We start from the raw sequence: 12859 nt of genomic DNA, 5'->3' as shown, positions 1-12859 counted from the left end.
GATACTATTTTGTTTTAGATCTAGTATATGGTAGAAATCTTGTGGTCTGGTAAAGCTCTTGATGGTGCTCTCTGATTTTTAAGCATTGTGCTTGCACTTGACCTTTGTCACAGTAAAATACTTGCTTTGGGGAAAGGTATGATTAGAAAATTTAAAGGATGAGGATGGTTGGTTGGTTTGTTTGCTGGTTTGAAGTGTGAATGCTCACCTGTTTGGAGCTGGGGACACAGAATACACAATTGCAGAATTACTAGATATTGTTAATGCTCATTCTTGATGAGATTCTTTGTCCGCTGAGAATAATGACCACCTCCACTAGATCTTGCTGGATTGTTATTTCCACTGCGTAGAGCTAAAATGAAGAAAATCTCCTGGGTGTTTTCCAATTAACTTTTTCTCTTTGGAAGGGTAAATGCACCTTAGTCATTGCCGGATAAGTCAGACTGCATTAGCATGGTAATGAGAATTAAATAGTATGATAGTGGGTCAAAAAAATGCCCCACGGCCATAACTTCAGATTCGTCTAGGTTGAAATTGGACTCATCATTTTTCTCGTTGTGCAAGGTTGAGAATTCCCAAGGAGGAAAATTTGGTTTTAAGGTGCCTGACAGCAGACCAGCAGTCCTACCAGCTGCACGGTGCAAAGTCTAAAATGCTAGCACGTCCTCGTGCTGCTTGTCCAAGGTTGTTCAAAAAGTTCAAGAAGCTTTATAGGAGTTGTCCAGCTGAAATACTGCCCCATGTCCTGTGGCGAAGTCAGCAGAAATGTGGCCGTGTGCTCGCACCTGGTACAGATTGAATTGGTACTACCAGGTGATCTGAGCATGTGTTTCATAAACCCGAAGGTGTGCCAGAGACTCTGATACAGTTTTCTTTTTGGCCTTCAAGAGAATGTGGTACTCAGAATAATTTGAGTTTGGTACTAAATTAATTGTATTTGCTGTGCTAGAACCTGCTGGCAGCTTAAGTCATAGGCTGAGAACTACCAAGTGTCGATTTTGGCTTGGAAACTCCAAGCTGGAGTCTCTTGGAAAACCTTTGCTTATATATTATGACAGCTCAAACAGAAAATTCTCCTTTCTAAGGTAGGGAGCGCAAGAGATGTCATTAGCCTCGCTTATCTTCTGATTTCTGTCAACGTTTTAAAAACAGCAGCAGATTTAAATTGGAATTCCTGTTTCCCTCTCAGTGTCTGTAATAATGAATCTAGTTAGTTTGGGATGATGAATATAGTGGCACAGAGACTGTAATTAGAGCCGGCTATCTGTCCTGTTGTAGTGCCTGACAGAACACTGTGTCTTTTTTCCTCTGCCAGATTTATAGCGCAGTGTGGCAGCAAAGGGCATTTTGCCTGTTCTTGGGTGGCTTACAAAGTTTTAAATACCTGTTCCAGCCCTGGAGAAGGTGCTGCCTAAAGCACTTTGTTTTCCACCTATATGACAACAGATGACCACAATAAAGTCAGGGAAAGAAACCGTCTGTCCCCAGGAGGACAGAGGTGTCAGTTTCTTCATTGCAAAGCTCGTGTGTTTTGTCACTTGGTTCGCTTCAGCCGTAGAAATCCCTTCTCTGTTTCCTCTGACTGAAGCCTGTGATATCTGGCAGATCAGGATGTCTGACGGGATGAAATAGGCTGCAACCCTTCAGAATAGGAGGCTACTGTCCTCACCTCGCTCCTGCTTTCCCTCTGGCTTATCTCAGCTATTGCAAGGCTCCATTTGATAACAAATAGCTCAAAGTAAATGGCCAGCAGAGGGTAACAGATAAGGAAAAACGTGTACTTGAATGAGGGAGAGCATGAGGAGAAGAGGCTGCTCCGTGCTGGCTGGTGGGAGGCAGGGAATCAGGAGGGAGAAGCCTGGCAGCGTTAGGTCTGTTTCCCTTTTCTTTCATTCTGTCCCTTCACTTTCTTTAAAGGAAACTCTTTCCTGCTAGACACAAAGTGAAATCAGGGCAGAGATGCTCCTCTGGCTGTGGGCAAGACTGCCTGGGATGACACAGAACCATGAAAATGGTAGACAAGATAGCTCCAGCTTTTTCATCCTGCATGCATCATTGAGGGTTATCATGAGGTCCAGCTGGGGCTGCAAAGGATCCTGTCACTATTGAGTTACAAAATTTGTGGCAATTCAGAATTTTTTAGATAGGAAACCATTTGATTCCTGACATTAGCTCAGTGTAGAAATGAAAATTGATACTTTCCCATGTCCATTGTTAAGTAGTTTCTGACTTGAGATAGGAGAGGAAAAAAATCAGCCTTGGATTTGCTGTGAGAAATGATAGTTCTTTGTTGTGCTGAATCAGGAGTGAGGTTATAACAGGATTAGCCTAGTCCATCCTGCAGGATATCGTCCTGTCATTGCAGAGAGGGTTGTATTTGGCGATTCTTGCTTTATAGCAGCTTTTGGCCCTCTGTTTCTTAATGTCTTGTGCAAGTGTATTTCCTTGGCCACTTCACGCAAAGCATAAGTTGAATATATGTGAATATTTAGTCAGTGATGGACTGTGAGCTGAGTAGGGTGGTGTTTAATGCTGCAGGTTTCTGCACTGATAGGTGGTGCAGCATTGTCTGTGGTGCCAGTATCCTTACCGTGGGGTTAGAATTACCTGATCCTGGCAATGTATTCTTGCTCTGGTAACTTGTAATGTTTGTCGAAAGCAAGAGGCAGCAGCTCCTCCTGGTGAGCCACGCATTCAGTAGCTTAGGGACCTAGCAAAGAAAATAACCAACAAATAATGTTTTTGAATCTGTCCACATGGAAGAAGAGGAAGTTCCCTCACACCTGTTGTGGGCTACAGATCTATTAACATTTGCTAAATAACACCCTGGGCTGGTGGTCTCTAAACTGCAGTGTAGGCAAATTGAGATCTGCCTGCTCTAGATTTGTAGGCAAATGAAATGCAGAAGCTGTTAATGTGGGCCTGTTGTCGAACCCACTGACAAGCAGTGCTTTTTGAGCAGAGCTCAGTGGGAGGCGGTCACAGTGACACTGATTTTCCTACGTCATTTGGCTGGGAGTGTTGTCTGTTTGTCTTTAGCCTACAGCTGGGGCACCTTGATCCCAAAGGCTAAGGAGGAATCAGGTTCTGCAGATACCGGTATGTAGTGTGGCAGGCTGCTCCTGGCAAGTTGGCTGCGCCGTGCCGTCTGAGGGATGCTCAGCAGTGTGCGTGTGCTTGTGCCTGGAGTCACAGCCTAAGTCGTGACTTGGCAAAATGGATTCCTTGGGAGCTGCAGGCTACTTCTGCTGCACATTCAGAAACCGTGTTGGAGGGCTCTGAGCTCTTGGGAAGGGTGAGAGGGAAAATGTTGTGGAGAAATTGCTGTTTGAGTGGTCAGTATTGACAAGTAATTTTGAGGTTTTAAGTTGACATTGTGCCCATCTTGACAATATTCCTGTCATCTGCTCTGTCTCTTCTCACCCTGTTGGTAGCATTACTTCATTGGGCCACATAAATGCCTTTGCACATATAGGATATAAATTGTTGTATCCTTGTGCTTGTTGCATTGATTACATACAGTATGAGTTGGTATTTAGTAAAAGGAAAAAAGGTGCTGCCACAACAAAAAGATCAAGAGCAGGTAGGTGCAGAGGGAGTTTAAGCACTCGAGATATAACTTGGTTAATCCTATACGTGCATCTAAATTGTCACGATGCATCCAAGCTACTAAACACCTCCCCCAGTTCTAGTTTCTCTTTTATAATTCCATTTTCCACCCACAAACTAGGAATACCAAGAACTGCTTATCACAGCCTCTGAAAATGAGTGTCAAGAGGATTACTATGAACGCGTAGAGGCTGGTTGCAGTGAGAGCAGCAGTTTGAAGGTGCTGAGAACAAAACAGTCAGAAAAAGCCGGGCTCTGGGCACACTGTTCAAGTTAGCTCCTGGGTAGCACTAGGTCTAAAGCTCGCCATTGCCTTCCAGCTCCAGTGTGGGAAGTTTGGATTTCCTGTTTACAGCTGAGTATCACTGAGGTACCACACCAAGCATGAGGACCTCCTGCTGCTGGTATGGTCAGACTGCAGTTTGCAAGACATTTGTGGGATCTCTGGGCCTGTCACCAACATTACATGTCAACTGCTTTTCTGTGGAGGAAGGTAGCTGTGACACGTATAAATGCTATGGTTATTGAGACAGTATATGCTAGATGAAGGGTTTTATAAAACGTACTGACCTGGATAAAAATGGCTATGGAAATTAGGAGTTTGGCTTTGATGGATTTTTGCTATGCTTTTTGGGTTTGGTGTAGTTTGGTTTTGGAGTTTTTTGTTTTTTTTTTTTTTTAGCAGGTAGTTTTTTCAGGTGTGTTAATGATACTGGCTTGTGAAGGTTTGAATTGGTTCCTTTTATTCCTGAGAAAGTTCAAGCAGATCAAGCAACTGTAATTGTGCTGCAGTGTCAAGAAGGTTAGAGATCTGAGGGTGACACAGGTGAAGAGGTGCGGGCTACATGTGCTTCTGGTAGTTCTCAGAATCGTTTTAATGAACGTGAGTGATGAGTGTTGATGTGCTGATGAGAGTCAGAGCCAGTTGCATGTACACTTCAAGCTCACAATTGCACTGATTGAGACTTAAATGTAACTGCAAGGCTCTCTCTTAAAAGCCTAATTAAAGCAATGGCAAGGCCAGAGGGAACATTTTGTGATTTTTTTTTAATATATATTTCTTTATGAGAAAGGACCCTTACATAATTTCCTGTAGATTTGTTGCTAATGTTTTAGGGACTTTTTGTCCTGGATGCTATTTATTTGCTTGCTTGCTTGCTTCCTGTTTCCAAAGCAGACAGACAGATTTATCTTGCTTGTGATTAAGTTCTTGGTCATGCCCGTCTTTGAATCCAGTGGACTTCTTGAGGAGTTTCTTGTCCATGGAGCAGTAGTACTCCAAATCTACTGAGTCCATGAGTTGTATGGGCATTGTAAATGCTATGCTACCTTTGGGGTTGGTTTTTAATTTTTTAAATCTCTTTGACGAATCATTTTTGAGCTCTTCCATGCAGTCATGTTGTGACTGTGTAAAAATAAAGACAGTGCTTTGCATGACGAGCTTGTGACCCGACCACAAACACCAGAGGTCTTTTGAATGCTCCCAACTGTGATCAGTTTTTATCACTCAGTTACCAGATGGTTCTGACTAAAAACATGGGTATCTAGAGCAAACCCTAGAAATTTTTTAGAAATTTCCATGAGATCCCTGTGTTGATAAAACTGCAAGCATGGAAAGGAAGTTATGACAGATTCCTATAACATTGGTAATGTCGTAACTGCTCGTCTTCAGGAATACCTGCTTTTCTGCTTTCTTTTTTGAAGTGCTGGATAAACTTAAAGGTTTGCAACAGCAAGGGGCAAAGTCTTGGTGCTGAGGGCAATTCAGATGGGTACGCATTCGGTAACTGCATGAAGCAATTGCAGAGCAGGGGAGAGTTGCTCCAAGTGTTGGTTTGGGACCAAAGGAGTGCACTGCGTGGAACAGGCCCTGCCTATGGCCCTGTATGCACAAATGGTTTCCTGATCTTCCATGGGTTTGGGGGCAGCTGAAGGAAATACATTTGCTTTCTGAAGCTGTGAAACAGCCTTGGATAGTGTTAAAAATTTGGAGCATGATTGAAGAGTTGGTAAAATGAAAATCACTGGCAAGAAATTTGTGAGGTTAACGCTGGCTTTGTAGCTCATGGGGGAGTGAAGACGGGTGATCTGTAAGCGTGCTGTGCAAAGCCTGAGTTCTGTCTGTTTTAAAATCACTGAAGTTCCCTGCATCTCAGTGCTCTGAAATACATCCCCATGACTTCAGTCTCGATCGTTCAGGAGGACACGAGTGCAGTTGCCACTTGGCTTTCTTTTTCTATTGCCTAAAGCAGATGAAATAGGCCTGGTTTACAAACCTGGTATCACGCTGCTTCTGAAACTGTTTCCTCCAGTGCCTCATTTGTATTAGTTCACTGCACGCAGTTGTGCTCGGAATTTGTGGATAATTGGCTGGGCTTTCAAAGCTCTCTCCGTAAATAGCCGTGCTCGTTTTTGGTTGACGGTTTTCTGCAATTGCCAAGAGTCTGTTTGTTTGGAAAGTCCAAGCACGTAATCCTAATAACGCGTGTTCAAAACTGGACAGGATGAGAAATAATACCTGTATTTCTGCTTGAGTTATTTAATAGTGCTTGATAACTTTATTGGTGCTGGAGAGATGTAGGGCACTGCTTTGTGTTAGCTGCTGCTGTCCCTGTTGGTTACTGCAAAAACGAACACTACCTTCCTGTGTTCTTGGTAACATTCCCCCAGAGCTGAAGATGCAGATTTTATATCAAGCATTAAGAGCGTGTGGTCAGGACGTCCTAGCTGCTGCTCGGGGACAGACAGCAGCAGTGCCAGTAATACTTGCTTACATGGTTGCTCACAGCCCTGTTACCTTGTAGGTAGGTGTGAGGGGGGAGCCCAAGTGCTGAGGGATGCTGCTTTCTGGGCAGACCCTTTTGTTATTGCACAGCATGTTTTCCCTACAAGCTGATCAAAGTTTATATGAAAGCAAACAGAAGTATAATACTTTCTGTATAAATAAAAAGGAGGATCTAAGCCTGACTGTTGTCTGTTTTACCACTGTTTTAGTTTATTTTGTAGCTGTTTTGTCTCTCCCCAAACTTTCCCTCACGCTTTCAGTCTTCCAGTCCCCTTTATTTCTTTTGCCCCAACAGCAACATTACGATTTATTGCTACAACTGTTTGCCACTGATATGCAAGGCTTATTTAGAGTTGAGTTCTGTGAAGACTTTGTTTCTCTATTCTTTTATCAAAAATCATAGCATGGTTTAGGTTGGAGGGGACCTTAAAGCCCACCCAGTCCCACCCCGCTGCCGTGGGCAGGGACACCTCCCACCAGCCCAGGCTGCCCAAAGCCCCATCCAGCCTGGCCTTGGGCACCTCCAGGGATGGGGCATCCACAGCTTCTCTGGGCAGCCTGTGCCAGGACCTCACCAACCTCTGAGTGAAGAATTTCCTGCTAACATCTAATCTAGGTCTCCCCTCTTTCAGTTTAAAGCCATTCCCCCTTGTCTTGTCATTACACCCCCTGACCAAGAGTCCCTCCACATCATTTCTGTAGCCCCCTTGTAGGCGCTGGAAGGCCACCATAAGGTGTTCCTGGAGCCTTCTCTTCTCCAGGCTGAACAACCCCAGCTCCCTCAGGTGAGGTGCTCCAGCCCCCTGATCATCCTCGTGCCCCTCCTCTGGACTTGCTCCAACAGGTCCATGTCCTTGTGTTGGGCGCCCAGAGCTGAACGCAGGGCTCCAGGTGGGTTCTTATGAGAGCAGAGCAGAGGGGCAGAATCACTTCCTTCGCCCTGCTGACCACACTGCTTTTCATGCAGCCCAGGATGTGGTTGACTTTCTGGGCTGCAAACGCACATTGCTGGCTCTTGTTGATCTTCTCATCAACCAGCTCCCCCAGGTCCTTCTCCTCAGGGTTGCTCTCAATCCCTTCTCCACCCAGCCTGTGTTTGTGCTTGGGATTGCCCCGACCCAGGTGCAGGCAGGACCTTGCGCTTGGCCTTGCTGAACTTCATGAGGTTTGCACAGGCCCACCTCTCAAGGTCCCTCTGGCTGGCATCCTTTAAAAATCTGATGGGATTCTGTTCATCCCCTTTTGCTTTTTAGATGATATTTTAATTACAGTTTGGCTAGGAAAACAACTGAAAGAGCCCCTCTTCCAGAGATTTATGTCCTGTTAGGTGATGGAGATAACTGCAGAAAAAAAAAAACTATTCTTACAGCTGCAATGTGTGCAACTCCCCTTCCCCCCTTATTCCCTTAGGCAGGAATGCATTAAACAAATTAGAAGGACAAGAACCAAATATTTGCCATTCTGCTTGTTTATTCTGTTCAATTTTCTGTTTTTGTTCTGTTGACTGTACCAGAAGAGTGCTGGCGTAGGTCCAACTCAGCCAAGCCGTATGTATTGCTCGTGGACTGGGAATAAACGTGTACAACAGGGAGGCAGAGTATGAGGAAGCCCTTCTCTTGCATGCCTGATAGCACAGGTGCAGTCAGTGCCCCAGGGTGTCTGCAGTCCCAAACAGACCATCATTCCTCAGGAGATTTGTGCTGTGTGTGGTTGGGCTTAGAGAGATGCTGAAGTAAATCTTGATCTAATAACTGTGCACCATGTCCCACAAATCAGGTAAAGCTGTCCAGAAAGGAAAGTCTGTGTGCGTTTCTAGAAGAAAGAAGAAGAAAAAAAAAAAAGTCAACATTTGCTTTCAGTTCTGACTCTGTATCACTGCTGTTACTAGCCAGGAATGGGTTGTTGAAAGTTAGTCTGCTGCCAGCCAGCTGATGCTTTGTGTACGAAACCTGTTCTCTGGCATTTAGCTTGAGCTTCTGGCGGAGTTTCGAAGTGGCCGACTGTAGGTGGACTGACCTGTCCAGAAGATGAAGCCTTCGCTTCCCAGTAAGAGGTGGCTGTACGTAAATGGCCCAGACTTTCTGTCTGCCAGTCTGCCTGGGACGTGTCTGATTTTGGATAATGAATGCCTTTAGGGAGAGCATGTGAGGCGGGGTGTTTGATGCGGTGGAGAGAAGGCTGGAGGATGTATCTGGAGGATGTGAGAGGAATGGAAATGCACTGAGGAAGATAGCCAGGTATTCAGCTGCTAGAGGGAAGAGATCCTACCAGAACAAGATAAACAGCTTCTGGAGCTAAATCAGCCCTACCACCTGTGCTGGATAATAATGAAAACTACACATTCATCTTCATACGCTGCTCCTCAGAAGAGCAAACAAAGTGTGTACATCCAAGCTGCTACTAGGGACTTGTTTTTGAAATTTGTCTTGCAACAATTGAAGCGCTCTCCATTATCCACCTTTGAAAATAAACCCATTTGATTTGGGATTCAATAAAAGGCTTCAGTGAAATCAAAACCAAATGTCATTTTAATATTCGTGTTCTCCTGAAAATGAGTTTAAAAACTGATGTTGGTCATCTTGAAACAAATGGCTTGCATTATTGGAGCAGAATTACAACTATTATTACAATACTGATATTCTTTTACCATATTTGCTCCCTCCTTTGCCAACTAGCAAAAACCATTGTGCAGTGCTGCCTCGCGCCACTGGCCATGTAGTGGCTAACTGGAAACTTCTCCTTTGAGTCCATGCAATTTTTGGTCATTTTTCCACACACACAGGCCATCAGCTCTGAGGAGCTCTGTGGGTAACAGTCAGGACGGCAACCTGCAGTAGTGGGAAGGAAGCAGACATCACAGATAATAGGAAGAGGTGCTGGGGTGAGACATGAAAGGCCTGAGCCTTCATAATACCTCAGGGCCTTCTGCTGAAGACCAGTCCTGGCTGTCTTTGGGAACTGCCCTGGCACCTCTCAGGTGACGACGTGTCTGCCATCCTGTACCCCCTGGCATGGTCACCTTGCTGCTAAACCACAAGTCTGGGGTTGGAGTATGTCAGGCATGTGGCCGTGAAGGAACTGCTAGAGCACCAGCTCTGCTTCTAGAGCCTTTCTTGAGTAAAAGAAAAGGTACTGAGTGACCTCCAGTAAGGAATTCCCGTGGCACATCCAGGCCGCCATGCTCTGAAAAGTCCTGAAAACCATTGGCAGCTGAGAGGAGATGGACTGGTTGGTACTGACTCAAAATCAAGGCAGGAGAGGTTTGCTCCCTGTTTCTTCCAGAGCTGAGCTGTGATCAGAAGGGCTGTTCGTGAGGAGCCTCTGAGCAGTGCACACTGTGCTGTCGTGCTTTGTGCTGCAGCCATGGTGTGGTCACCCCCGGCTGTTAGCGCTGGAAGGCTTCGTGCCATCTTCCCAAAATGCACCTACCATGATGTGCTTGTGTGTGTGTGTTTATTTGCCCCTCAAGTGGCAGAAGGAGGAGTATATCAGCATGATACGTTACAATACTGTAGCACACTATACTGACTCCAGGCCTGATGTGCTCTATATAAAAGTTAGGAGCCTGCTTCTTTCACGATGTACAAAGTGAAAGCAACAAGGAATTTTGGTTTTCCTCCATCCACAGTATCCAGTATCCAGCTTGCTTGTTGGTGAGCAAGTGCATGCTCATGAATGCCTTCCCCAGCAGGCTAAGGGTTCTGGCTGAGAGTTGTCTCCAGCCCCTTCTTGAAGCTGACGCGTTAATTAGCCAAAAAGGTCAGGATCTGCCTCCACTGAAGGCTGGCAAGATGGACCCTGACTCTGAGGCACTCAAGATGATGGAGGAAAACTGATTCTGTTCCCAGGCTTGTTCCCTGCTTATTATTATTTTTTAAATCCACGGTGGTTATTAGTACAAGAGGTGTATATTCCAGCCTGAAGCTGCTGATCAAAGGACTCAACTTGAGACAAGTTCTCCTGTCCTTTCTCTGAACGGCTCTGTAATCTCTGTGTGCCTGAGGTGCTCAGGTTCAAACAAGTGGGAAATCTGTGATTTGGCAGGGGCGACTGCTGGGACTTGGGAGATGCAGGTTTAGTCCCATCTCAGTGAGCAGTGCCTAAAATCTCTTTAAGGCCTCTCACCCCTTTCAGGTGAGCATGCTGCCCACAAGGGTATTGCCCCAAAAGTTGGGCTGCACACACCCACTGATCCCCTGCAGCTTCATGCTTTCGATTTACACACTTTATACGCTCCACTAACACTGTTAATAAAGTGCTCAGTTCTCATTTGCAGACCTACTGAGGTGACTTGTTTGGCTCTGTCTTTGCTCTTTGGGAGTCACTTCTTCCTTTATTTGCCAACCTGATAGCACAGTCTTTCTAAATCTGTGTGGTGTTTTTTTGTTGTTGTTGTTGTTGATCTTCTTACTTAGTTTCTCATTTACACTGTAGATGGATGATAATACCAAGTCTGTTACTATCAAGGTATCTTGCACAGAGCAATTTGATGCAGTCTGCAGGTGCCAGGTTGAAAATTGGTGTTTTAGGAAAGCTAAGTCAAACGTGTATTTACATTTTGCCAGTAACAAAGGAAAGATTGTACTTTCATTATCTAGCAGCTAGACCTGTTTCTCAAACTAGAAGTGATCCCAAATACTCTGTTCAAATCTATAATTAGTTTGCTGTACAAGAATGTATTTGCTTTTTGAGATTGTCCAGTCATTTTTTTGAGAAACTAAACAAGATTTCATAGTAAGATCAGTGAAGGAACAAATTATTTTTCTTTTTTAATTCAGAGAAACTTTAATTTCTCTCCAATTGTTGTTTTTTTTTTTTTCTTTTTTCTATTTGATACAGTTTTAAAACACTGTATTTCTATTTTGGTGGGTGAAAACACAGACAGGACAAAAGAATTTGGAAATGTGTCTTTATATATATATATATTTAAATCGAATTTGAAAAAATGCACATGGTTTAAAGTGCTTCTTTACTGATTTTTTTTTTTAACTGGATAATGGATTTTGCATATTTTGTATGTTTTCAGAAATAATGACTGGTCATAACACAAGTGCTATGTAAGTTCTCTCTCTTTCTCCCTCTCTCTCTTTTCTTTTCTATTTTTTATTTTAATTTTCTTAGGCAGGAAGATCCACCGAGACCTTTTTTGCTGCACCCGTGCTTGAGGAGCTCTGATGAAGAAGTAAGATTCCTGCAAAAATGTTCTCAAATTCTGGTGTATTGTCTCCTACCCTCAAAGGATATCCAGTCTGTCAGCTTGCGCATAGTCCTTGCAGAAATCCTTGCAACAAAAGGTAGAGCAAAGATCAGAGATGATTAACCGTTTGCACCTGTACAGTATTAGTAATTATAGACATCTTTATGTATGTCTTGATACTATGTTTATAAATTCTGAAATTTAATTTATTATGATGATCAGTAAGACACTGTTTTCAAAAGTAAGCATATGCTTACTTGTTTGTACTGACTTGATGTCAGGCTGTTTAACACCTTTCAGGATAAAACCCAATTTTGTCCATTCATTTCTTTTATTTTTGTCACAGGGGAACCCTTTTGCTGTCTTCAGTGGCACTATTTTTATTGATTATATGAATAATTCTGACCTGTTCTGCTTTATTCAGACACACAGAATCCATAGGTTTAAGGATGTGATTATAATTGAATCATGATACCAGATTTTCTTAGTCATTGATTTATCCACTGTTTTTTTAATTGAGGATTTTCTATTTTGCTTTCTTATCAGATACTCTTTAATCAGATTATAAATACACAAATAATTTTTTATGTAATTGAAGTCAAATTCAGAAGTTATGAAGTCTCAAGTATATTGTGCGGTTCAGTTCACTTTTAATTTTCATTTGTAAAGGCTGTAATGTCATAATGTCCAAGGCACAGAGCAGAAAGAATACAAAGACTTGAAATTTCCCAAATGGAGCTCAGCTTTGTCAATGTACATCAATTTGTGTAATAGCACGAACAGTTTTATCAAGAAGAAAGGTATGCGCAGTCTCAAATGTACTATGTAGTCCAGAAGACCGGTTTGAGATTTTTTAAAATCATTTTTTGTATTTATTTTTGCCTTTTATCTGCGATATTCTCTCAAAGGAAGGCAGTTATTCTTCAACATAAGGATTTTGTTTTAAAATATTTTTCCTCTCCAGTACTGAAACCAGTGGTGGAACTGCTGAGTGATCCGGATTATATCAACCAAATGCTACTAAGCCAGCTGGAGTACAGAGAACAGATGAATGAACATCAGAAGAAAGACTACACATATGCTCCTTCTTATGAGGAGTTCATCAAGCTCATTAACAGCAACTCCGATGTTGAGTTCCTGAAACAACTGAGGTATTTGATGCTTCTCTGTAGCTTATTTAAAACTAAACATGCTTTTTTGCCAGCCTGTTACTGAGAATGAACTGTGTTTTTTCTTTTTAAATTCAAATTTAGTTTTCTTTTTCTTTT

At 43.3% G+C, this 12859-nt stretch overlaps 1 protein-coding gene across 4 annotated transcripts in view; it reads left to right on the top strand.

The window, feature by feature from the left end:
* SNX25 (sorting nexin 25) overlaps positions 1 to 12859 on the top strand; it is a 90512-nt gene that overhangs the window by 24785 nt on the left and 52868 nt on the right. For all 4 annotated transcript variants that reach the window (XM_080590144.1, XM_080590142.1, XM_080590143.1 and 1 more), the window contains 2 exons: positions 11516 to 11688; positions 12556 to 12742. In XM_080590144.1, coding sequence (XP_080446270.1) covers positions 11516 to 11688; positions 12556 to 12742 — 360 coding nt within the window. The remainder of the gene's footprint in view (positions 1 to 11515; positions 11689 to 12555; positions 12743 to 12859) is intronic.

This window comes from Anser brachyrhynchus, assembly GCF_964034855.1.
Source record: "Anser brachyrhynchus genome assembly, chromosome: 4".
NCBI lineage: Eukaryota > Metazoa > Chordata > Aves > Anseriformes > Anatidae > Anser > Anser brachyrhynchus.
Note: the sequence above shows the minus strand (reverse complement) of the source record. Positions and strands in the feature narration are given on the sequence as shown.